General features: G+C 43.4%; 2 protein-coding genes across 2 annotated transcripts; one reads left to right on the top strand and one right to left on the bottom strand.

Annotated features, from left to right (window-relative positions):
- The first annotated feature begins 5,017 nt into the window (after window positions 1–5,017).
- On the top strand, window positions 5,018–12,604 carry ccndbp1 (cyclin D-type binding-protein 1). Its single transcript, XM_052140250.1, has 11 exons — window positions 5,018–5,157; window positions 6,753–6,812; window positions 6,927–7,006; window positions 7,153–7,234; window positions 8,273–8,369; window positions 9,030–9,103; window positions 9,250–9,326; window positions 9,456–9,718; window positions 11,461–11,521; window positions 11,769–11,815; window positions 11,965–12,604. Exons 1-11 carry the CDS (start codon window positions 5,076–5,078, stop codon window positions 12,074–12,076), a joined length of 1,035 nt encoding a protein of 344 aa, XP_051996210.1. The 5' UTR covers window positions 5,018–5,075; the 3' UTR covers window positions 12,077–12,604.
- A 3,645-nt stretch (window positions 12,605–16,249) lies between these two features.
- gpr180 (G protein-coupled receptor 180) lies at window positions 16,250–26,373 on the bottom strand. The gene is given in 12 exon segments (XM_052140246.1): window positions 16,250–18,332; window positions 18,726–19,257; window positions 19,412–20,668; window positions 20,762–20,839; window positions 21,907–21,940; window positions 21,942–22,096; window positions 22,184–22,341; window positions 23,847–23,896; window positions 23,993–24,173; window positions 24,265–24,465; window positions 25,755–25,895; window positions 26,106–26,373. Coding segments are annotated over 10 exon segments (1,284 nt in total). The 5' UTR covers window positions 26,239–26,373; the 3' UTR covers window positions 16,250–18,332; window positions 18,726–19,257; window positions 19,412–20,515.
- Between the last annotated feature and the right edge of the window lie 10 nt (window positions 26,374–26,383).

Below are 26,383 nucleotides of genomic sequence, written 5' to 3'. Positions count from 1 at the left end.
AGACCTACATCTATACACGTATTCCAGCGCTGTTAGCTTGATTGCTAGCTCAACTAGCAGCGCTTCGAGTCCAGAATGGCACGGTTGCTTCAGTAAACATGTTTATTATTTTATTCTATTTATTTCTTCATTTCAAATTAGCATTTTAGAACGTGTTCGGTAAAGTTTATGTGATGGAGACAGGAAGGAGAGCTGATCGTCCTCGCAGTGGCAGAACACGTGTATCAGAACCTGCACAGGATCATCCGAACATCACACCTGCGGGACAGGTACAGGATGGCATCAACAACTGCCCGAGGTACACCAGGAACGCACAATCCCTCCATCAGTCCTCAGACTGTCTGCAATCGACTGAGAGAGGCTGGACTGAGGCCTGTTGTAAGGCGGGTCCTTACCAGACATCACCGGCAACAACGTCGCCTACGGGCACAAACCCACCATCGCTGGCCCAGACAGGACTGGCAATAACGTCGCCTACGGGCACAAACCCACCATCGCTGGCCCAGACAGGACTGGCAACAACGTCAGCCTACGGGCACGAACCCACCATCGCTGGCCCAGACAGGACTGGCACAAAGTGCCCTTCACTGACGAGTCGTGGTCAGTCGGACTCGCGAGTGACCGTTACACCGAGGCCTGTACTTTGGAGCAGGTCCGACATGGTCCTCCCTCATGTGGTACCCTTCCTGCAGCTCATCCTGGCATGACCCTCCAGCATGGCAATGCCACCAGCCGTACTGCTCGTTCTGTGCGGGATCTCCTGCAAGACAGGAATGCCAGCGTTCGGCCATGGCCAGCGAAGAGTCCGGATCTCAATCCCATTGAGCACGTCTGGGACAACAATACTGGAAGAACGGCCACTTCTGGGAGGGTTCACTACTGTGCCAAGTGTTCTCCATTTGGAGTTAATGGCTCTCACTGGGGTTCTTTGGAGTCTCAGAGCCTTTGAAATAGCTTTGTAACCCTTTCCAGACTGATATTACAATCCCCATTTCCTCATTTCTGTCTTTCGACCTTGTCATCGTGTGGTGCTGGGTGAGACCTTTTTAGCCAACTTCATGCTGCTGAAAAAGTTCAATTTAGGTGTTGATTTGATTGAACTCATAGATTTGGGGATTTAGTAACGGGGGTGAAAAAATATTTTTTCACACAGGCCCACTTGATGGTAAATGGTCTGCACTTATATAGCGCTTTTTTAACCTTAACGGTATTCAAAGGGGTTTACACTGTGACTCATACACACACACACACACACACACACACACACACACACACACACACACCAATGACAGCAGAGCTGCATGTAAGGTGCTAGTCTGCCATTGGGAGCAACTTGGGGTTCAGTGTCTTGCCCAAGAACACTTCGGCATGTGGAGTCAACGTTTGGCCCGAGAATCAAACCACCAACCCATGTGATGAGTGGGCGACCCGCTGTACCACCTGAGATGAACACAAAAGCAGAAGAAAGCAAGACAGGGGCGAATACTTTTTCACAGCACAGTGCTTGTAGTTTAGTGCAGTTCGCAGTTCCGCCACACGGTGTCGCTGTAAAGCACCAGCGCAGTCGAGCTGTAGTTCTCGTGTCTGTCCAGCAGGTGTCAGTGCCGCTTCAACAGTGTCATTAAAGTGATCTTCCTCACGGATTTAAATGAGCACAAACCACTGCATAAATAAAAGTGTTTTGATCAAATACACACCGGAAGAGAAGAACACTGAACAGAGGGCCAGACAGGTTGTGCATCTATCAGCATGATTGCATTGAGTCTGCTTTACTGACAACATGTTGAGCACGTCACAATCTAAAAATATCATACATGTGGAATAACTATTGAGAATCACATGTGTTGAAAATCTGTTACTCAATTGCAATAAAATGTAAGTGACAGATGACCTTATTTGGCATAGAAATGTCCCTATAGACTGTGAAATCAGTATATATAAGCGTTGTACGGTGAGAAATATGGAGCAGATTTATAAAAGAAGCTCTTAAAGGGGTTTTAGAATGTTTGTTTGTTTGTTTGTAACATTAAGTTACAGGCCACACCAGATCTCAAGTGTTTTGTCATTGTTGATCTGCAGATTAAATACACTGTAAATGATGCACACATGATATATTGTCAACATGTTCTTGTGCATTCTTCTATTAATGATATTTAAAAATGACATTCAACTTATTAAGATTTACACATTTCAATTTCAGAACAAAATTTTACAATTATTTTAGGAGTATAGATGAATAAAATCATGTGGACAATTATTATCTTGAATTTGAGCAGAAAAATAAAAACATTTCTGTGAAAAGTGTTTTAGAAAGTAACTTAAAAGTCAAGTAATAAGTATTGTGATTACAATTTGAAAGAAGCAATCAGTAAAGTAATCTGATTACATTTTTAGATAAGCAATAAGATATTTGTAGTTATTTCTTTGTTTACTTTTATTGCTCTAGACATACATGCTCTCTTAAAGGGACAGTTCACCCAAAAAATTGTATTCTGTCATCATTTCCTCACCATCATGTCATCCCAGATGTGTGTGACTTTCTTTCTTCCGCAGAACACAAATGATCATTTTTAGAAGAATATTTCAGCTCTGTTGGTCCATACAATGCAAGTGAATGGTGAACAGAACTTTGAAGCTCCAAAAAGCACATAAAGGCAGCATGAAAGTCATCCATACGACTCCAGTTTTGTCGCAAAAGACTCACAAGTCTAACAAAATACATGGCAGCCTCAGTCACCATTCACTTTCATTATATAAAGATTGAGACATCTTTTGTGTCTCACAGGAGAAAGAAATTCATACAGGCTTGGAATGACATGACAGTGAGAAAATGATGACAGAACTTTAGTTTTTGGGTGAACTATCCCTTTCAAATAATCATTGACAGTGCAAAACATTTGACATTTAAATGTCTTAGAATGAAATTTACATTTACATTTATGCATTTGGCAGACGCTTTTATCCAAAGTGACTTACAGTGCACTTATTACAGGGACAATCCCCCCGGAACAACCTGGAGTTAAGTGTCTTACTCAAGGACACAATGGTGGTGACTGTGGGGATCAAACCAGCAACCTTCTGAGTACCAATGTATTATACAGAGCACTTATTACAGGGACAATCCCCCCGGAGCAACCTGGAGTTAAGTGTCTTACTCAAGGACACAATGGTGGTGGCTGTGGGGATCAAACCAGCAACCTTCTGAGTACCAATGTATTATACAGAGCACTTATTACAGGGACAATCCCCCCGGAACAACCTGGAGTTAAGTGTCTTACTCAAGGACACAATGGTGGTGGCTGTGGGGATCAAACCAGCAACCTTCTGAGTACCAATGTATTATACAGAGCACTTATTACAGGGACAATCCCCCCGGAGCAACCTGGAGTTAAGTGTCTTACTCAAGGACACAATGGTGGTGGCTGTGGGGATCAAACCAGCAACCTTCTGAGTACCAATGTATTATACAGAGCACTTATTACAGGGACAATCCCCGGAGCAACCTGGAGTTAAGTGTCTTACTCAAGGACACAATGGTGGTGGCTGTGGGGATCAAACCAGCAACCTTCTGAGTACCAATGTATTATACAGAGCACTTATTACAGGGACAATCCCCCCGGAGCAACCTGGAGTTAAGTGTCTTACTCAAGGACACAATGGTGGTGGCTGTGGGGATCAAACCAGCAACCTTCTGAGTACCAATGTATTATACAGAGCACTTATTACAGGGACAATCCCCCCGGAACAACCTGGAGTTAAGTGTCTTACTCAAGGACACAATGGTGGTGACTGTGGGGATCAAACCAGCAACCTTCTGATTACCAATGTATTATACAGAGCACTTATTACAGGGACAATCCCCCCAGAGCAACCTGGAGTTAAGTGTCTTACTCAAGGACACAATGGTGGTGACTGTGGGGATCAAACCAGCAACCTCCTGATTACCAATGTATTATACAGTGCACTTATTACAGGGACAATCCCCCCGGAGCAACCTGGAGTTAAGTGTCTTACTCAAGGACACAATGGTGGTGACTGTGGGGATCAAACCAGCAACCTTCTGATTACCAGTTATGTGCTTAGACCACTAAACCACCCATATTTAACCATAATATCATGGTACTTTGTTATAAGCATCATTCCAGGGATTCAGTTTCAATTTTAATTTGGAATTAATCCAATGTATCAATACACAACATTATGCACATATTAAATCTCCAACAAATCATATTTTCCCACCTCATGCATCAAAACCCTTTTATTATTTTTATGAAATGTTTTTTTTTTTCTGATTTGGACATCTTTTGTTCTCAACAGCTTCACAGAGATAACCGAAGTGGTTTGAAAATGATTTTACACAATATTTGTAATTATAAACATCTACGCACTGCTCATGTGCCCCTCATATTAATTTAAGAACTACAAATATAACATTTATGACAGAGTTCTCATTTTTATTTGATGAAGCTACAAAAAGTCAAATTGTGTGTCTGTGATCTCATTATTTTTGTTAAAAAAAAAATTTATATTGGGTCCCATTGACATATTTCAGACAGTGATCATCATAAATAAATAACAAGCGTTTAGTATATGGAAATGTATATATATATATAAAATGAATATGTTGTAGTTATGATCAGGACTGATGTTGTTAAATATAAGTCAATTAAAGAGGAAAATATTAATATATAATATTATTATATCAGTTCTTTTTGGACGTGGACATTGTTGTCCTTTAAGGACCTCTGAGTAACTTTTTAAATTGACACACAAGGGATAATACATTTGACAAAATAAATCGTATTTTTAACGGTTACTGTATGAGGGACTAAACATATGAAACTTGTTTAAATGTGTTATTATAATTTTTTGTATTTTTATTTATTTTTTAATCGTATTATTTATAATTTAACGTTTATTTTCTAATTTAAATTAGATTTAAAATATGTAAACAAATAAAAACCAAACCAAGGTTGAGGGTGTCGCAAGAAACTCCTTCCGTCGAGACACGCGGCGAAAGAATATGAAGGTTTTCAGTTCCGCTTCAGATCCATGTGACGGAACCGAACCGAGTCATGAGTGCCGATAATTCAGAGGTTCTTCTGCCGTTACGAAACCTGTTCAACACCGTGAAATGCACCAGAGACCGAGTGAGAGGTGAAGATGAGCTGCTTTCACTTTATTTCTCTAAACAGAATCAGACTTTTACTATGCTAACGGCTAATCTCTGTTCAAACGCCAATAATAAACATGTACATTTCAATATAAACATACAGAGACTCGAACAAACTTAGTGACTATTACTAATAGCCGCGGATTAATTTTGTTTGCAACTTGTGTGTTACTAAATGCTGATAATGAGCAGGTTGATATTTGAATTATTATGATATTATTGACAACATGATATCTGGAGTAGTGTTGCCACCCGTCCCGTAAAATCCGGGATCGTCCCGCATTTAAAGATGAAATCATGTGTCCTTATACATCATATATATCAATACGAGATGCGATTTGTCCTGTATTTAAACTGGACAGATGACGTCACGGTGAAATCGTTCCAGATCGTCAATTTAACATGATATAAATTGGGAAATGTCCCTGCGAAGGGACCGTCTAAAAAGTTCACAAATGATGATCAAACTATTACAATTTTTTCAATATAAGTGTTCAATAAGATCAAACGATGTATGAATATAATCATAAAGACAAGTGCAGGTGAAGGAAAAAATAAACCAACAAAATAAATAAAAAGTGCAAAAATAAAAAATATGTATTCATCAAACATTTATACATAAATAAGACAAAGACAAATAATGTAGAGAAAAAAATAATAATAATTATATATAAATTATGTATGTTTTTATTCAAGTCAGGGGTCAGGAAAGTTCTCATTTTATACTTAATATATTAACTTATCATATTAACTCAACGCATTTATTGCTAAAACTGTTGAGGATATATTTAGGGGTCGTGACGTTCCCTCCATTTAAGTGTTCCTTATTTTAAAAGTTCAAAAGTGGAAACCCTAATCAGGACTGTCATTGTTTATGCCATTAACTAAAGACAACAGCTCAAATAAACCTTGTAATTTTCATGCCTGAGTGAACATGTTACATCTCGTCAGAAACCGTGAAACACGTCATCAGACATGTTTGTAAACAGTATGTTGCAGAGAGAGTTGAATTAATAGCACATATTATAAACAAGGTGTCCATTAGAAATGGCAATTCAGTTCAAGGTGTTGTGTGTAATTAAATAGAAATGTTAGGATAAGAATAGAAATTATATCGAAGGATGAATTGAAGTGGAATGAGAAGTATTTAAGGTTTAAATTAAATGACTATTTCATGCATAATACAAGTTAAGCTGAAACGACACTGTTCAAACTATTCAATGATCTATTAAAATTCTACAGAATAAAAATGTGTTTTTAAAGAAGTATAAAAAATGGCTAAAGGGGGTCTGTGTATCTCATCAAATACTGATGCTGACTATCACACCTGGAGTCGTGAGTTTGAATCCAGGGTGTGCTGAGTGACTCCAGTCAGGTCTCCTTAGCAACCACATTGGCCCGGTTGCTAGGGAGGGTAGAGTCACATGGGGTAACCTCCTCGTGGTCACTATAATGTGGTTCTCGTTGGGGCATGTGGTGAGTTGTGAGTATTTAGATATATACATATATATATATATATATATAATAACTGTTATGTAAAGCTAAGAGCTTTTTCTTATAACTGTGTTTGTGTTTTCAGATGGAGAATCAAACGAATCTAGTGGGATGTTCAGTTTGTCAAACTTCTGGGAGACTCTGAGTTCAGTGTTAGCATGATCATTCAGAATTAGCATTATTTCTGTGTTGTAACCCCTCTAATGTACATCATACAATATTATACACATTAATAAGTAGTTTTCTTCTCTCGTCACAGATCAGGCCATTAAAGCAACATCTCAAGAAGCAACAAAACTCAGTTTAATCTTCTCAAAGCCTCCGGTGCCGTCAGAGGAGGTGTGTCTGTCGGCGTCTGCTCTTCTTCATCTTCACCTCCAGAGTTCAATCATACTGGAGCTTTGACTGATAGTCAACACATGAACCTCACGTGACGTTATGTAATAGTTGCTTAAATGGTGTTGATAAGTTTCCTGTCGTTTCAGGACTGTGCAAAAATAGCAGAATCTGTTCAGAAGAGTGTGCTGGCGCTGTCTACAGTTTACTTTTGGTTACCGAAGAGCCAAGGTAAGTTATGACACAAAAGATAAAATGCTAGCTGGTTATTTTGATAATTCGACAGATTTAATGTCCAGTCCAGTAATCTGCCCCAAAAATGTGAAACGCCCTTTTGAAATGGATCTTGTCATAAAACTTCTTCAAATTAAATGTTGAAGAGACATAAGAAGGTCCACTCAGGTCTCCTTAGGAACCAAATTGGCCCGGTTGCTAGGGAGGGTAGAGTCACATGGTTGTAACCAAATTGGGCCGGTTGCTAGGGAGGGTAGTCACATGGGGTAACCAAATTGGGCCGGTTGCTAGGGAGGGTAGTCACATGGGGTAACCAAATTGGGACGGTTGCTAGGGAGGGTAGTTACATGGGGTAACCAAATTGGGCCGGTTGCTAGGGAGGGTAGTCACATGGGGTAACCAAATTGGGACGGTTGCTAGGGAGGGTAGAGTCACATGGGGTAACCGAATTGGGCCGGTTGCTAGTGAGGGTAGAGTCACATGGGGTAACCGAATTGGGACGGTTGCTAGGGAGGGTAGTTACATGGGGTAACCAAATTGGGCCGGTTGCTAGGGAGGGTAGTCACATGGGGTAACCAAATTGGGACGGTTGCTAGGGAGGGTAGTTACATGGGGTAACCAAATTGGGCCGGTTGCTAGGGAGGGTAGAGTCACATGGGGTAACCGAATTGGGCCGGTTGCTAGTGAGGGTAGAGTCACATGGGGTAACCAAATTGGACCGGTTGCTATGGAGGGTAGAGTCACATGGGGTAACCTCCTCGTGGTTGCTATAATGTGGTTCTCGCTCTCGGTGAGGCGTGTGGTGAGTTGTGCGTGGATGCCGCGGAGAATAGCGTGAAGCCTCCACACGTGCTACGTCTCCATGGTAACGTGCTCCACAAGTCACGTGATAAGATGCACGGATTGACGGTCTCAGATGCGGAGGCAACTGAGATTCGTCCTCCACCACCCGGATTGAGGATTGAGTGTTGTACAATAAAAATCTTGTGCTAACTGTTATGAAAATAAATAATGACAGTGTCCGGTTTTGTTTAGGAATTACGTTACGGAAGGCCATTCGCGACGCCACCGCTGATGTGTTTGAAGGTCTTGTGCAGCTGTTGGACGTTATTCTCTCCTCCACTTTACAAAGGTAACAAACATCTGCTGACGACAGTTCTCTTCACACCGAGACCGAAATGGATAATATGAAAACTATTTCTCCTATACAGTAGGTGGCACTGTTCTACAAACATATTTATTCATCTGGTTTACAGTTTGAATCCATGCTATTAAATAATGCACCAGGTGTTTTACAAAATATGAGCACATGACATAAATATTAAAACAAGAAAGAATGTATTTACACCGCTTCTAGATTATTTAATCACTGCATATTTGCATTGAATTTAGCACAGGAATAAACTCTGATGTCTTCATGTTTAAGAACATTTATAATACATGAAGTATAAGAAGACTTTCAAACATGAATATATAAGTATGATTGTATTAAAAGGGTTCATGACCTGCAGTGATTGAGATTGAAGTTTTGGGGTTGTGTAAACTCATTACCATGTGCATGAATATAATCGCGGTTTACTAGTTGATTAGCGCCACCAACACGCTGGATTGAGCAGCTGCAGCGGCTCGAGACATACTCTTATCTCATTGGTCAGTCTGTTTTCCTTCAGTCCAAAAAACATTGGCCTTTGGATTGTTGACGATTCGGATCTGGCGTGAATAGTTCTTAAGATGTGATGTACGTGAGAAGAGTTTCTGGGACATTCATGTGCTTTACCTGATTTTCCTGAAGTTTATCACAGGAGCAGCTGATGTCCACTGGAGGTGTTTGGGCGGCATGTGACCAGTTTGATCAGCTGCCAAAAGGTTAGAGGGGGAACCGAAACTGAACCATTCCAAACAGATGTGTCCTTTCTGATGATGTTTTGTGTTTCAAATGACACACCAGTGTTCGGATTGAGTTATTTTACTGAAGCGATTGGATTCTGAGCTGTCACTGATATGTTCCACAGATAACCGTGCGGCTGTGTTACGAGTCGTGACGTCACATGTCAGTTTGGTGAAAGACGCTCTGGAAGAAATGGAGCAGGTCAGGAGAACCTTGAACAGTGTTGTTTGTCCTTCTCATTTCCATATTTGAATGAATTCTTGACATATATATGAGCAGTTAATCTGACACAGTTTTACTCACTCTCTGTGTCATTAAATCTCTTTGAAGGCGCTGACTGAGGCTCAGGACCCGTTTGGAGACATCTTAGAAGATGGTGATGATGATGAAATAGTCGCTCGTGGTAACCAAGACACGTACTGGTCGGAGTCGGACCGTCAGCTCATCTCTCAGTGTCAGGGTCTGATGAAGGCGTCCGGCGCGTGTTTGCGCAAACTCTCGTCTGCGGTCAAGAACAACGGCAAAGTGGATACGGAAGAGAATATCGCACAGTTAGACGATCTCGCAGATGCAGCGAAAGAAATCAGCCCGAGGTGTGTTATAAAGAACGTATCGTGTAGGTCCCCCTCATGCCGCCAAAACAGCGCCAACCTGCATCTCATTCTGCATTCAGACACGCTATTCTTACCACAATCATACAGAGCGGTTATCTGAGGTAAAACAGAATAGAGTTATCTGGGGCGGCTGTGGCTCAGGTGGTACAGCGGGTCTGTCACTAATCTCAGGGTTGGTGGTTTGATTCCCGGCCCACATGACTCCACATGCCGAAGTGTCCTTGGGCAAGACACTGAACCCCAAGTTGCTCCCAATGGCAGACTAACACCTTACATGCAGCTCTGCCGCCATTGGTGTGTGTGTGTGTGTGTGTGTGTGTGTGTGTGTGTGTGTGTGTGTGTGTGTGTGTGAGTGTGAGTGAGTGAGTGGGTGTGAGTGAGTGGGTGTGAGTGTGAGTGAGTGAGTGTGTGTCTGTGAGTGTGTGGGTGAATTAGTGTGTGTGTGAATGGGTGAATGTGTGTGTGTGTGTGTGAGTGGGTGTGAGTGTGTGTGAGTGAGTGTGTGTCTGTGAGTGTGTGGGTGAATTAGTGTGTGTGTGTGTGTGTGTGTGTGTGAATGGGTGAATGTGTGTGTGTGTGAATTTGAGTGAACGGGTGAATGTGTGTGAGTGAATGGGTGAATGTGTGTGTGTGAGAATGTGTGTGTGAGTGAATGGGTGAGCGTGTATTTATCACTTTGTGGGGACCAAATGTCCCCATAAGGATAGTAAAACCCGAAATTTTTGACCTTGTGGGGACATTTTGTCGGTCCCCATGAGGAAAACAGCTTATAAATCATACTAAATTATGTTTTATTGAAAATGTAAAAATGCAGAAAGTTTTCTGTGAGGGTTAGGTTTAGGGGTAGGGTTAGGTTTAGGGGATAGAATATAAAGTTTGTACAGTATAAAAACCATTATGTCTATGGAAAGTCCCCATAAAACATGGAAACACAACATGTGTGAATGTGTGTGTGTGTGTGTGTGAATGGGTGAATATGTGAGTGTGTGTGTGAGTGAATGGGTGAATGTGTGTGTGAGTGAATGGGTGAATGTGTGTGTGAATAGGTGAGTGTGTGTGTGTGAGAGTGAATGGGTGAGTGTGTGTGTTTGTGTGAATGGGTGAATGTGTGTGTGAATGGGTGAATATGTGAGTGTGTGTGTGAGTGAATGGGTGAATGTGTGTGTGAGTGAATGGGTGAATGTGTGTGTGAATAGGTGAGTGTGTGTGTGTGTGTGAGTGAGTGAATGGGTGAATGTGTGTGTGTTTGTGTGAATGGGTGAATGTGTGTGTGTGAATGGGTGAATGTGTGTGTGAGTGAATGGGTGAATGTGTGTGTGAATAGGTGAGTGTGTGTGTGTGTGTGTGTGTGTGAGTGAATGGGTGAATGTGTGTGTGTGTGTGTGTGTGAATGGGTGAATGTGTGTGTGTTTGTGTGAATGGGTGAATGTGTGTGTGTGTGTGTGTGTGAATGTGTGTGTGTTTGTGTGAATGGGTGAATATGTGTGTGTCAATACTCGCTCAGATACACAGACCCCCTCCGCACAAACACAGTATTAAGCACAGACGGACACTCGACTGCAAATCTCCAGAATGAAATCTGTAGTCATGGAAGTGTGTAGATCTGCTGTATTTGATCAGCATTGCTGTGTGTGAGGGAGTAATCTCTAGAACATGATTTCAGGATAGTCTGGTAAGGGTGAACAGTTGTGATCGTGTGTGTTTGTTTTGTGTGTTTGCAGTGTTGATGATCTCACTCTCAGCCTGTACCCGCCTGTCCATCGCTCTGCTGTGGAACAGAACGTAAGATCATAATCACAAATATGTGTCACACTGGAACCCCTCGACTGGTTAATCACAATATTAATGTGTCATTTCAGGAGTGCCGGTTCAGTTGGAAAGAGTATTAAATCATCCCTTTCCAACAAACCACTGAATGTCTCAGTCTCAAAAATGATTGACACACAGTATCAGTCAAACATTTGGACACTCCTGTGTTGCACTTTTCAGAATAAAAGTCCTCAACAATGTTTATCTGTCGTCACTGTAGGTGTGTAAGCTGTCGTGTGTGCTGAAGAAATTGCTGGAGATCACGAGGTAAGAGACATTTGTGTTTATTTGAACATGCTGAAGGATTCTTCTGGTCAGTCTCTGTCATCACACCTGATCTCTCGTTTCCTCACATCACTTTTGCTCGTCACACCCTCTGAGTTTCTTCTTCTGCTCCTCTCGTCCGGTGTGTTCAGGTGGTGTCATGTGTGTTTGGAGGCTGATGTGTCCTGGGTGGAGTTTCTCAGTGGCGCTGTGGATCACAACCTGGAGAAGATCCAATCACTGCTGCTGCACTCCAGCCCTTAACGACCGATTGCACGAGAATCTCTTACATGGTGTGTGTGTGTGAGTGTGTGTGTGTGTGTGTGTGTGTGTGTGTGTGGCTGTGTATCATGTGTGTGTGAGTGTGTGTGTGGCTGTGTATCATGTGTGTGTGAGTGTGTGTGTGTGTGAGAGAGAGTGTGAGTGTGAGAGAGTGTGAGTTTGAGTGTGTGTGTGTGTGTGTGTGAGCGTGAGTGTGTGTGTGTGTGTGTGGCTGTGTATCATGTGAGTGAGTGTGTGTGAGTGAGTGTGTGTGAATGAGTGTGTGTGTGTGTGTGTGTTTGTGTGGCTGTGTATCATGTGTGTGTGTGTGTGTTTGTGTGTGTGTGGCTGTGTATCATGTGTGTGTGTGTGTGTTTGTGTGTGTGTGGCTGTGTATCATGTGGCTGTGTATCATGTGTGTGTGTGTGTGTTTGTGTGTGTGTGGCTGTGTATCATGTGGCTGTGTATCATGTGTGTGTGTGTGTGTGTGTGGCTGTGTATCGTGTGTGAGTGAGTGTGTGTGTGTGTGTGTGTGTGTGTGTGTGTGTGTGTGTGTGTGAGTGTGTGTGTGTGAGTGTGTGTGTGTGTGTGTGTGTGTGTGTGTGTGTGTGTGTGTGTGTGTGTGTGTGTGAGTGAGTGAGTGAGTGAGTGAGTGTGTGTGTGTGTGTGTGTGAGTGAGTGTGTGTATGTGTGTGTGTGTGTGTGTGTGAGGTTTATCTGTGTTAAATCTGCTTTAATGAGAGTTAAAGAACATTGTGATATTTGATGTCCTGTAGAAGAACATTATTACACTTCTATATGACCTGCAGGCTGATGATGTCACCAAACAGAGCAAAGGTTATTGTGCATGAAACATTTCTCCATTATTCTTCATATTTCCATGAATGTTATACTATCAGTTGTCTGAAACAATTAAATCTGTTTTGAATATATAAAGAATGTATTTAACATGTTTTTCTAAACGTAACGGGGATAATGAGACTTTTCTGGTGTGTATCAAGATTGAAAATATACATTTATTTTTTTGTTTTGTGATATTGTGAAAATAAATAATAACGGAAGGTTGTTCTGTATAAAAGCCCCCAGGGGGTGATTATAGTGATATAGGGGGATTATAGGGGCAGTTGTTACAGGGCACAATTATGCAAAGCAAGATGCTTATTGAGTCACAAATGAAGTTAATACTTCTTCAGAACAAACAAATGAATGTTCATTGTGATTGGATCGGTCCGTGTGAGCACATTCTTCAGGACAAATCCATTCTTTATATAACAAGAATACTTTAGAATATACAACTGCAATACTAAATAAGTGGGACAGGAGGAAGAATGCTAAAAAGTGAAATGAGTGATTTGTAAATGACATTCATCCTCTGCTGTACTGAAAGCTCTAAAACTACACATGATGTTTACGTGGTGATGTCATTGTTATTTATGTAGTCATTTCAAATCAGATGATTGCAACACGCTCCATAAAAGTTGAGACGGGGGCAATTTAAGACTAATAACAATTCGAGGAGTTTAAAGGTGATGTGAATCAGGAGATGTTAAACAGGCAATCGTGTCGTAGTATATAAAGAGCCTCCAAAAACAGCCGAGACCTTCGAGAGCAAGAATCGTCATCATATAATCCAGCTTCAGCGTATAATCCCGCACTTTCAGAACAATGTTCCCTAAAGACAAACTGGAAGGATTTTGGGCATGTCACCCTCTACAGTGCACACTATAGTTAATAGATTCAACGAATCTGTTCAAAGTCGGAGCGTAAAGTGCAAAAGCACTTCTGAATGCACATGATCTCTGATCCCTCAGACTGTCTTAAAAACATCATTCATCTGTGATGATATCATGAACATGGGATTGAGATTACTTTAGTGAACCTTTGTTACTCAACACCTCTCGCCGCCGCATCCACAGATGCAAGATCAGACTTTACTGTGTAAAGGAGAAGCCGTACATCATCACTGTGTGTGTGAGAGAGAGTGTATGTGTGTGTGTGTGTGTGTGTGAGAGAGAGTGTGTGTGAGAGTGTGTGTGTGTGTGTGTGTGTGTGAGAGAGAGTGTGTGTGAGAGTGTGTGTGTGTGTGAGAGAGAGTGTATGTGTGTGTGTGTGAGAGAGAGTGTATGTGTGAGAGAGTGTGTGTGAGAGTGTGTCTCTGTGTGTGTGTCTCTGTGTGAGTGTGTGTCTCTGTGTGTGTGTGTGTGTCTCTCTGTGTGTGTGTGAGAGAGCGTGTGTGTGAGTGTGTGTGTGTGTCTCTGTGTGTGTGTGTGTCTCTGTGTGTGTGTGTGTGAGAGAGAGAGTGTGTGTGTGAGTGTGAGAGAGAGAGAGAGTGTGTGTGTGTGTGAGAGAGTGTGTGTGTGTCTCTGTGTGTGTGAGAGAGTGTCTGTGTGTGTGTCTCTGTGTGAGTGAGTGTGTGAGTGTGTGTCTGAGTGTGTCTGTTTGTGTGTGTGTGTCTGTTTGAGTGTGTCTGTTGTGTGTGTGTGTGTGTGTGTCTGTTTGAGTGTGTCTGTTGTGTGTGTGTGTGTGTGTGTGTAGTATGAGTGTGTGTGTGAGTGAGTGTGTGTGTCTGTTTGAGTGTGTCTGTTGTGTGTGTGTGTGTCTGTTTGAGTGTGTCTGTTTGTGTGTGTGTGTGTGTGTGTCTGTTTGAGTGTGTCTGTTGTGTGTGTGTGTGTAGTATGAGTGTATGAGTGTGTGTGTGTGTGTCTGTTTGAGTGTGTCTGTTGTGTGTGTGTTTACATGAACTCTGGTGTAAAATATGAATCAGTTTTTGAGCAATAAAACATGAATTGAACATTGTTCAGAACATGATTTGATTATTTTTCAAATAGTTTGTAGAAGAAGAAAGAGCTCAATATGATCTGTACACGCCTGTAATTATAAATCATGTAAAGTCACACGCTTGGCTGATATTTATTGTGTTTATGATCTTGAAGAGCAGAAGAGGAACACAACAGAGTAATAAAACTACAGACGGTTTCAGTGTTTAATGAGTATTTTCATAATGACCCACAGATAATCTCCTCATTAGCATATGCATGACTGTAATTATGACATCATTCTGATGAATCATCGTGTGTAACATGTTTATTAAACACAACGCTGAATACATTTCAACTTCTCAACACATGCACAATTTACAGTGTTTGTAGCAACTCGATGCAAAAACTGCACAAAATATCAATTAAATGTAATAAATGTTCTGAATGATTTCATTTTCTCATTACATAATAATTATGACACTATATAAGAGCTCATGAATAATATATTTTTTTAGGTAAATGTAACTGTATTACATCATGACTTTTGAAAAGAAGACAAAAATATCATTTTTAAGGCATAAAGAAATATTGTTTTTCCTTCACAATTGTACATTTTGTAATCTTGAGAGTCCTTTTCCTCAAAAACTATTTGAATGATTCAATCTAAACGATGAATGAAATGAAATAATGATCATTTTAATTCAGTGCATAAAACTCAAAATGTGTTTCTGGGTCAAAGTGACTAAAATGAGCCGCTCACAGTCACATAATTATTACAGAAAATACAGAATTTAAATTCATAATGTCGCTTTAAATGCACAGTTGTTAATGTAATCACCTGTGACATTATTGTATTACATGAACATTTATTACAATTAATGATGTGAAGTTGTTACATCATGAGTTGAACATCTGAAGTGTCGGGATCCAGTAACAGATCGATAAATATCATCAATATTGGAGTCATTAATATTCTTCACATGATGATTGTCATATCAGGCACTTGTGGGAAGAAACACACAGATTGCATTATGAGAAATAATAATAAAAAATAAAAACATTTCTTATTGCCATTTGCGCGATTGCTTGGACAGAGAACGCTCCGTGACTTTATCTTTCTCTCTTTTGTACTATCACAGATGAAGCTGATCGGCTTTATGAACGCACGGATGCTCACATGACATCATCACCTCAGTCACACACATGACATCATCACCTCAGTCACACACACATGACATCATCACGCCAGTCACACACACATGACATCATCACGTCAGTCACACACATGACATCATCACCTCAGTCACACACATGACATCATCACCTCAGTCACACACACATGACATCATCACGCCAGTCACACACACATGACATCATCACGTCAGTCACACACATGACATCATCACCTCAGTCACACACATGACATCATCACCTCAGTCACACACACATGACATCATCACGCCAGTCACACACATGACATCATCACCTCAGTCACACACATGACATCATCACCTCAGTCACACACACATGACATCATCACCTCAGTCACACACACATGACATCATCACGCCAGTCACACACATGACATCATCACCTCAGTCACACACATGACATCATCACCTCAGTCACACACATGACATCATCACCTCAGTCACACACATGACATCATCACCTCAGTCACACACACATGACATCATCACGCCAGTCACACACATGACATCATCACCTCAGTCACACACATGACATCATCACCTCAGTCACACACATGACATCATCACCTCAGTCACACACACATGACATCATCACGCCAGTCACACACATGACATCATCACCTCAGTCACACACATGACATCATCACCTCAGTCACACACATGACATCATCACCTCAGTCACACACACGACATCATCACCTCAGTCACACACACGACATCATCACCTCAGTCACACACACATGACATCATCACCTCAGTCACACACATGACATCATCATGCCAGTCACACACATGACATCATCACCTTAGTCACACACACATGACATCATCATGCCAGTCACACACATGACATCATCACCTCAGTCACACACATGACATCATCACCTCAGTCACACACACGACATCATCACCTCAGTCACACACACGACATCATCACCTCAGTCACACACATGACATCATCATGCCAGTCACACACATGACATCATCACCTCAGTCACACACATGACATCATCACCTTAGTCACACACACATGACATCATCATGCCAGTCAAACACACATGACATCATCACCTCAGTCACACACACACGACATCATCACGTCAGTCACACACACACGACATCATCACCTCAGTCACACACACACGACATCATCACCTCAGTCACACACACACGACATCATCACCTCAGTCACACACACATGACATCATCACCTCAGTCACACACACATGACATCATCACCTCAGTCACACACACATGACATCATCACCTCAGTCACACACACATGACATCATCACCTCAGTCACACACACGACATCATCACCTCAGTCACACACACGACATCATCACCTCAGTCACACACACATGACATCATCACCTCAGTCACACACACATGACATCATCACCTCAGTCACACACACATGACATCATCACCTCAGTCACACACATGACATCATCACCTCAGTCACACACATGACATCATCACCTCAGTCACACACACATGACATCATCACGCCAGTCACACACATGACATCATCACCTCAGTCACACACATGACATCATCACCTCAGTCACACACATGACATCATCACCTCAGTCACACACACATGACATCATCACGCCAGTCACACACATGACATCATCACCTCAGTCACACACATGACATCATCACCTCAGTCACACACATGACATCATCACCTCAGTCACACACACGACATCATCACCTCAGTCACACACACGACATCATCACCTCAGTCACACACACATGACATCATCACCTCAGTCACACACATGACATCATCATGCCAGTCACACACATGACATCATCACCTTAGTCACACACACATGACATCATCATGCCAGTCACACACATGACATCATCACCTCAGTCACACACATGACATCATCACCTCAGTCACACACACGACATCATCACCTCAGTCACACACACGACATCATCACCTCAGTCACACACATGACATCATCATGCCAGTCACACACATGACATCATCACCTCAGTCACACACATGACATCATCACCTTAGTCACACACACATGACATCATCATGCCAGTCAAACACACATGACATCATCACCTCAGTCACACACACACGACATCATCACGTCAGTCACACACACACGACATCATCACCTCAGTCACACACACACGACATCATCACCTCAGTCACACACACACGACATCATCACCTCAGTCACACACACATGACATCATCACCTCAGTCACACACACATGACATCATCACCTCAGTCACACACACATGACATCATCACCTCAGTCACACACACACGACATCATCACCTCAGTCACACACACGACATCATCACCTCAGTCACACACTACGACATCATCGAGCCAGTCACACACGACATCATCACCTCAGTCACACACACATGACATCATCACCTCAGTCACACACACACGACATCATCACCTCAGTCACACACACGACATCATCACCTCAGTCACACACACGACATCATCACGCCAGTCACACATATGACATCATCACCTCAGTCACACACACGACATCATCATGTCAGTCACACACGACATCATCATGCCAGTCACACACATGACATCATCACGCCAGTCACACACGACATCATCACCTTAGTCACACACACATGACATCATCATGCCAGTCACACACACGACATCATCACCTCAGTCACACACACGACATCATCACCTCAGTCACACACACGACATCATCACCTCAGTCACACACATGACATCATCATGCCAGTCACACACGACATCATCACCTCAGTCACACACATGACATCATCACCTTAGTCACACACACATGACATCATCATGCCAGTCACACACACATGACATCATCACCTCAGTCACACACATGACATCATCACGTCAGTCACACACATGACATCATCACGTCAGTCACACACACATGACATCATCACCTCAGTCACACACACACGACATCATCACCTCAGTCACACACACACGACATCATCACCTCAGTCACACACACACGACATCATCACCTCAGTCACACACACATGACATCATCACCTCAGTCACACACACATGACATCATCACCTCAGTCACACACACGACATCATCACCTCAGTCACACACACGACATCATCACCTCAGTCACACACACGACATCATCGCGCCAGTCACACACGACATCATCACCTCAGTCACACACACGACATCATCACCTCAGTCACACACATGACATCATCACGCCAGTCACACATATGACATCATCACCTCAGTCACACACACGACATCATCATGTCAGTCACACACGACATCATCATGCCAGTCACACACATGACATCATCACGCCAGTCACACATATGACATCATCACCTCAGTCACACACACATGACATCATCATGTCAGTCACACACGACATCATCATGCCAGTCACACACATGACATCATCACTTCAGGTGTGTTCCTCAGGTCAAGTGAGTCGTTCATTTGAACAATGGAACTGAAGGTATGAAATGTATGTTACATCATCTCTGATGAATAAAGCTCTCTGTGCACTTCCTCTGAAACTCAATGCAGACCAGATGTGCAGCTGTTTCAATGAGTGACAGCAGACAGTGACTCTCTCTCTCTCTCTCTCTCGAGTGTGTGTCTGTGTGTGTGTGTGTGAGTGTGTGTGTGAGAGTGTGTGTGTCAGTGTCTGTGAGAGTGTATGTGTGTGTGTGAGAGTGTGTGTGTCAGTGTCTGTGAGAGTGTGTGAGTGTGTGTGTGAGTGTGTGTGTGTGAGTGTGTGAGATTGTGTGTGTGTGTGTGTGTGTGTGTGTGTGTGTGCGAGAGTGTGTGTGAGAGTGTGTGTGAGAATGTGCAAGAATGTGTGCGTGTCTGTGTGCGAGAGTGTGCGTGTGTGCGAGAGTGCGTGCGTGTGTGAGAGTGCGTGCGTGTGTGTGTGCGTGAGTGTGTGCGAGAGTGAGTGTTTGCATGTGTGTGCGTGAGTGTGTGAGAGTGTGTGTGAGAATGTGCAAGAATGTGTGCGTGTCTGTGTGCGAGAGTGTGCGTGTGTGTGTGTGTGAGAGTGCATGCGTGTGTGTGTGCGTGAGTGTGTGCGAGAGTGAGTGTTTGCATGTGTGTGCGTGAGTGTGTGAGAGTGTGTGAGAGTGTGTGTGTGTGTGAGAGTGCGTGCGTGAGTGTGTGCGAGAGTGAGAGTGTTTGCATGTGTGTGCGTGAGTGTGTGAGAGTGTGTGAGAGTGTGTGAGAGTGTGTGAGAGTGTGTGTGAGTGTGTGCGAGAATGTGTGCGTGTGTGTGTGCGAGAGAGTGGATGTGTGTGTGTGCGCATGTGCGTGCGTGTTTGTGTGTGTGTGTGTGTGTGTGTGTGTGAGATGTTGAACTGTCTCTGTCTGCTCGTTCTCTCAGTGTATCTGGGGCTGCTGGTCCCTTGTTTGTTCAGCTGCTTCAGCACATTAGTGTTTCCCGTGTAACGCTCAGTATCGTCCTCGTGCCGTTCTGCTCATGGTGAGAGGGAGAGTGACGGACGACAGCGATGACACCTCCCAGTACAGACTGCGCGACAGGAAGAGACGATACAACACCACCACTGAGATGGACTGACACAGAATCACTCCGATGGTAATAACCTGCAATAACACACACACACACATGATCTGATGACCTGATGATCGTGCTTCATCATCATGTGTGTAATGGATTGATGTTTGTTTCTCTCTCACCTTCTCTCGCTGATGCTCGTTGAGTAAAACAGAGAACAGGACGAGAACCGGATGACAGAGGAACCACAGGAAACAGCCCTGAAACACAACTGCGTTACTGCCGTGAACAGCAATCAATCACTGTTTAATGGCACGTTTATCTAGAATGGTTAAAAACTCTTGTGATGGGAATTTCTATAAACATTGATTATTTGATTGACATCAGCTTGTGGATATGAACTCTGAATATTTATCCATGTGATGCCATTAACCTGACAAACATCATTGAATAGTTCTTCCTTAAAAGCACTTATTGTATCAGAGCTTCTTAATCATAACTGTGTTTCTCGACAGACTGATAAACAAATAGTTGTGAAATCTATTAAATGATTGAAGTGAAATGTACACACAGCAGTGCCTTCAGCTCTTCTATGATGATGATGATGAACATGTTTTCAAATTTTTGTTCATATTTGAAATTCTTTGTCCACCAATCCAAGTCCAGTGGTGTAACTAACATGTAGGTCACCGTTTTGTTGTAACCCTGAGAAAACTTTTTTTTTTTTTTTTCCCTTTTTCTCCCCAATCTGTAACGCCCAATTCCCAATGTGCTCAGAGTCCTTGTGGTGGTGTAGTGACTCGCCTCAATCCTGGTGGTGGAGGACGAATCTCATTTACCTCCGCGTCTGAGACCGCCAATCCGCGCATCTTATCATGTGACTTGTTGAGTGTGTTACCGTGGAGACGTAGCACGTGTGGAGGTTTCACGGTATTCTCCGCGGCATCCACGCACAACTCACCACACGCCCCACCGAGAGCGAGAACCACATTATAGTGACCACGAGGAGATTACCCCATGTGACTCTACCCTCCCTAGCAACCGGGCCAATTTGGTTGCTATGGAGACCTGACTGGAGTCACTCACCACACGCCCCACCGAGAGCGAGAACCACATTATAGCGACCACAAGGAGGTTACCCCATGTGACTCCCTAGCAACCGGGCCAATTTGGTTGCTATGGAGACCTGACTGGAGTCACTCACCACACCCTGGATTCAAACTTACGACTCCAGGGGTCATAGTCAGCATCAATACTCACTGAGATACACAGACCCCCATTTAATGCATTCTTGACACACACACACATACATCAGAGTTGGTGTTACCTTGGCTAAGGTGAGATAGAAGTCTCTTTTGAGCGCTCCGTTCTGCTGCGATGATCTGATACAGCACTGACGCCAGAAACAGAGCGAGAGCGACACGCAGTGCCATCAGCAGCCACCCCGCCACACTGCCATGAGCGTGAAAACTGTGATGCTCCACGTCCTCAAACTGCTCCCAGATCAGCAGCGCCCCCTACAGACACACATGTGTACTGTCCGTCAGGAAATACTGCAGGGTGAATAACAAACTGCTGAATGAGTGAATGTGTGCTGATCTGACCTGTGCAACGACCCCGCCCACTGCCAGCGCAGTAGATCCAGGTGTGGAGTCCCACTGCAGCGGTTTACACTGAGACTTCCTGCTGCGACTCAGAGACCAGCCCACACACAAACTCAACAACATGTACAACATCTGCACCTGAGCGATCAGATCACACACTGACACACAAACACAAAGAGGCAGTTAGCTGAGGGGCGCACAAACAACACACGTTTCTAAAGGCACTAAAAATCAAATTTGTTTAATTTCAAGGTTGTTTTAACATCGTCTGACCCCGCGTCCACATGTGTGGATGTTGTATTTTGGCTTCGCTATACACAACTCATAACTGAAATATATTAAAACGGACTGAACACTGTTCACAAGACTCTACACTGTCATTTAAGGGTTAAACTTCTGGCGCTATAGGGAGCAAGGGAGCATCCTATAGCTCTCCTATAACTGTTCTGAGACCAGTGCAGACAGACAGCACACTGGAGGTTAAGTCATGCACTAAATAGGGAGCAAGGGAGGATCCTATAGCTCTCCTATAACTGTTCTGAGACCAGTGCAGACAGACAGCACACTGGAGGTTAAGTCATGCACTAAATAGGGAGCAAGGGAGGATCCTATAGCTCTCCTATAACTGTTCTGAGACCAGTGCAGACAGACAGCACACTGGAGGTTAAGTCATGCACTAAATAGGGAGCAAGGGAGCATCCTATAGCTCTCCTATAACTGTTCTGAGACCAGTGCAGACAGACAGCACACTGGAGGTTAAGTCATGCACTAAATAGGGAGCAAGGGAGGATCCTATAGCTCTCCTATAACTGTTCTGAGACCAGTGCAGACAGACAGCACACTGGAGGTTAAGTCATGCACTAAATAGGGAGCAAGGGAGGATCCTATAGCTCTCCTATAACTGTTCTGAGACCAGTGCAGACAGACAGCACACTGGAGGTTAAGTCATGCACTAAATAGGGAGCAAGGGAGCATCCTATAGCTCTCCTATAACTGTTCTGAGACCAGTGCAGACAGACAGCACACTGGCGGTTAAGTCATGCACTAAATAGGGAGCAAGGGAGCATCCTATAGCTCTCCTATAACTGTTCTGAGACCAGTGCAGACAGACGGCACACTGGAGGTTAAGTCATACACTAAATAGGGAGCAAGGGAGCATCCTATAGCTCTCCTATAACTGTTCTGAGACCAGTGCAGACAGACGGCACACTGGAGGTTAAGTCATACACTAAATAGGGAGCAAGGGAGCATCCTATAGCTCTCCTATAACTGTTCTGAGACCAGTGCAGACAGACGGCACACTGGAGGTTAAGTCATGCACTAAATAGGGAGAAGGGAGAATCCTATATCTCTCTATGCAGTTAAGTGCGTTCACTCCTAAAATCGGATCAAAAGTTCAGTTTCAGGCTGCAGATGATGTTTGGACACTCAATGATCATCAGTTCATAGATTCAACATTTATAATGGATCATTTTATTTGAACATGATTGACAGTGATTGGAGGATGCTGAACATTACTGTGAATCTGAATTAATTATGCTAATGTCTGATGTAATGTCTGTATCGTCTCATGAATAATAAGCACTCCTGGCACACATAATGAAGTATTTGATGACATTCTATAGCGTGTTATCTGTTCAGTGTGAAAGAGATGATGACTCACACTCGGCGAGACTGCCCATCAGAGGAGTCCCGACACCATCTCTAGCGTACCTGAAAACAGAAGCCGTACACAAACTCAACATTCCATTCTCCTTATAATCATAACAAATGCTCTTTCTCTTGATATAAGAGTGATTGTTGTCTCACCGCGCCATGTGTATGTAGTTGAACAGCATGGACGCTCCCTGCAGCAGGAGCGCAGTGGATAAAACCTTCAGCACCGTGAGCATCGGCCCGCCTTTTCTCAACGCCTGCCACAGTGGCTGCACGTAGATACACGACGCTATGAAATACGCCAAGATCAACAGGAAGTAGAAGCTGTGCAGACCTGCAGTGACACATACATATCAAACATTAAACTATGTTTCTATGACACCTGAATATGAGATGAGGAAATGATGTCACTCGTGACGTCTCACCAGCCTCCTCCGCGCTGAAGTGATCCAGTGGGTTTCCCGCGGCGTCGGGGTTGAGCAGGGTGATCTGGAAGCGGACGTCTTCCAACACACCGTCAATCTGCCCGTCCTGACAGGTGTAGCGGTCTGCGTACATCACGTGCCACAGCTGCGGCGTCGACTGCTGCGGTATGGACTGGTTACTCTCTTCTTTACTCAGATGAACTAAATGTTTCATTTTAAATCAGACATGTACATGCTTATTAACAGTGTTATAACCAGTGATAATGCTTATGTAGCACATGAACAATAACTCAAGTCTTTATTCAATGCACTATGAACCTTTGGATGATAATTTAACCCTTTAATGCATAGCTTGTGTCTTTAGTGACAGGACCTCATTCCACCCCTGTACCTCGTTATGCCCACAGTCTTATAAATAATCTAACATAAACATCAACATATATCAGAATATATTCTATTCTATTATTTTCTAATCATCTTAAAAATGCTTCGAGGATGGAGGACGAATCTCAGTTGCCTCCACATCTGAGACCGTCAATCCGCGTATCTTATCACGTGACTTGTTGAGACGTAGCGCGTGTGGAGGCTTCACGCTATTCTCTGCGGCATCCACGCACAACTCACCACACGCCCCACCGAGAGCGAGAACCACATTATAGTGACCACGAGGATATTACCCCATGTGACTCTACCCTCCATAGCAACTGGCCAATTTGGTTACCCCATGTGACTCTACCCTCCCTGGTTGCTAAGGAGACCTGACTGGAGTCACTCAGCACACGCCCCACCGAGAGTGAGAACCACATTATAGTGACCACGAGGAGGTTACCCCATGTGACTCTACCCTCCCTAGCAACCGGGCCAATTTGGTTGCTAAGGAGACCTCGCTGGAGTCACTCAGCACACGCCCCACCGAGAGCGAGAACCACATTATAGTGACCACGAGGAGGTTACCCCCATGTGACTCTACCCTCCCTAGCAACCGGGCCAATTTGGTTGCTAAGGAGACCTCGCTGGAGTCACTCAGCACACGCCCCACCGAGAGCGAGAACCACATTATAGTGACCACGAGGAGGTTACCCCATGTGACTCTACCCTCCTTAGCAACCGGGCCAATTTGGTTGCTAAGGAGACCTCGCTGGAGTCACTCACCACACGCCCCACTGAGAGTGAGAACCACATTATAGTGACCATGAGGAGGTTACCCCATGTGACTCTACCCTCCCTAGCAACCGAGATACCCAGAACCCCCTAAAAACAGTGAGTATTTTAATGTTTACAAATTAAACCCCATAGACTTACATTGTAAGTGTCGCACTGGAACACACATTTGTGCTTTTATTTAAAGATAAAGATGGATGAGTCTAAATTAATTAGTGTGGTAATCAACATTATGCCACAAACGCTGTTGACTGAACCCGGAATGTTCCTTTAAAAGTGGCTCAGAGTGTTACTGAACACAATGTTGCTCTTGAATGAATGAATCTTACTGGAGATTTGAGCCGCTGAGACTCTCTCCAGACAGCTGAGATTGTCAAACTCCTGCATCCCCTGAAACAACAGCAGTCTGCCCTCCTTCTGTACTGCTGTGAGAACATCATCCACTCGATACAGCAGCAGACCATTCTCACCTGAGACATTAACGAAGACATGACGTCATGCAGGTGTGCTGTTATACTGAGACCCAACATATCCAATATACATCCACATTTCTCATTTAATCATCACATGCATACAAGGGAAAAGAAAACCAAGATCAACACAAGCCAAAATGCAAATTCTCATTTTTATCTGAGATAACACACACACACACACACACACACACACACACACACACTCACCATGATAGAGAAATCTGGTGATATATTGTCCGTTATTTTCTCTCGCTGCGTCGCTCCGGAAAACTCCAGAAACCGTTTTTCCAGTTACAGGACTGTATAAAAGAACAACGATGATTATTAAATAAGGAAACATTATTTAATTTCAATAAAACCTCTTGATTCTCTTTGGTCACTGCAATGAATGAGGGCAACACAGTCCCCTTCCTCCCACTACATGATTGACTTCTGCTGTAACCAATCAAATCACACTATGTCAGTTCAGTGCACATACATTAGCC

The sequence above is a fragment of the Xyrauchen texanus genome, chromosome 13 (genome assembly GCF_025860055.1).
Source record: "Xyrauchen texanus isolate HMW12.3.18 chromosome 13, RBS_HiC_50CHRs, whole genome shotgun sequence".
Taxonomy (NCBI): domain Eukaryota; kingdom Metazoa; phylum Chordata; class Actinopteri; order Cypriniformes; family Catostomidae; genus Xyrauchen; species Xyrauchen texanus.
This window is presented reverse-complemented; position numbering and strand designations above follow the sequence as displayed.

Bases quoted from the DNA above. Each gene is read 5' to 3' on its own strand.
- ccndbp1 (XM_052140250.1), top strand. From the start codon at position 5,076: ATGAGTGCCGATAATTCAGAGGTTCTTCTGCCGTTACGAAACCTGTTC. The intron at 8,370-9,029 runs GTAACAAACATC...ATTTTCCTGAAG, and splicing joins CTCTCCTCCACTTTACAAAG to TTTATCACAGGAGCAGCTGA. The intron at 9,719-11,460 runs GTGTGTTATAAA...GTGTGTTTGCAG, and splicing joins GCGAAAGAAATCAGCCCGAG to TGTTGATGATCTCACTCTCA.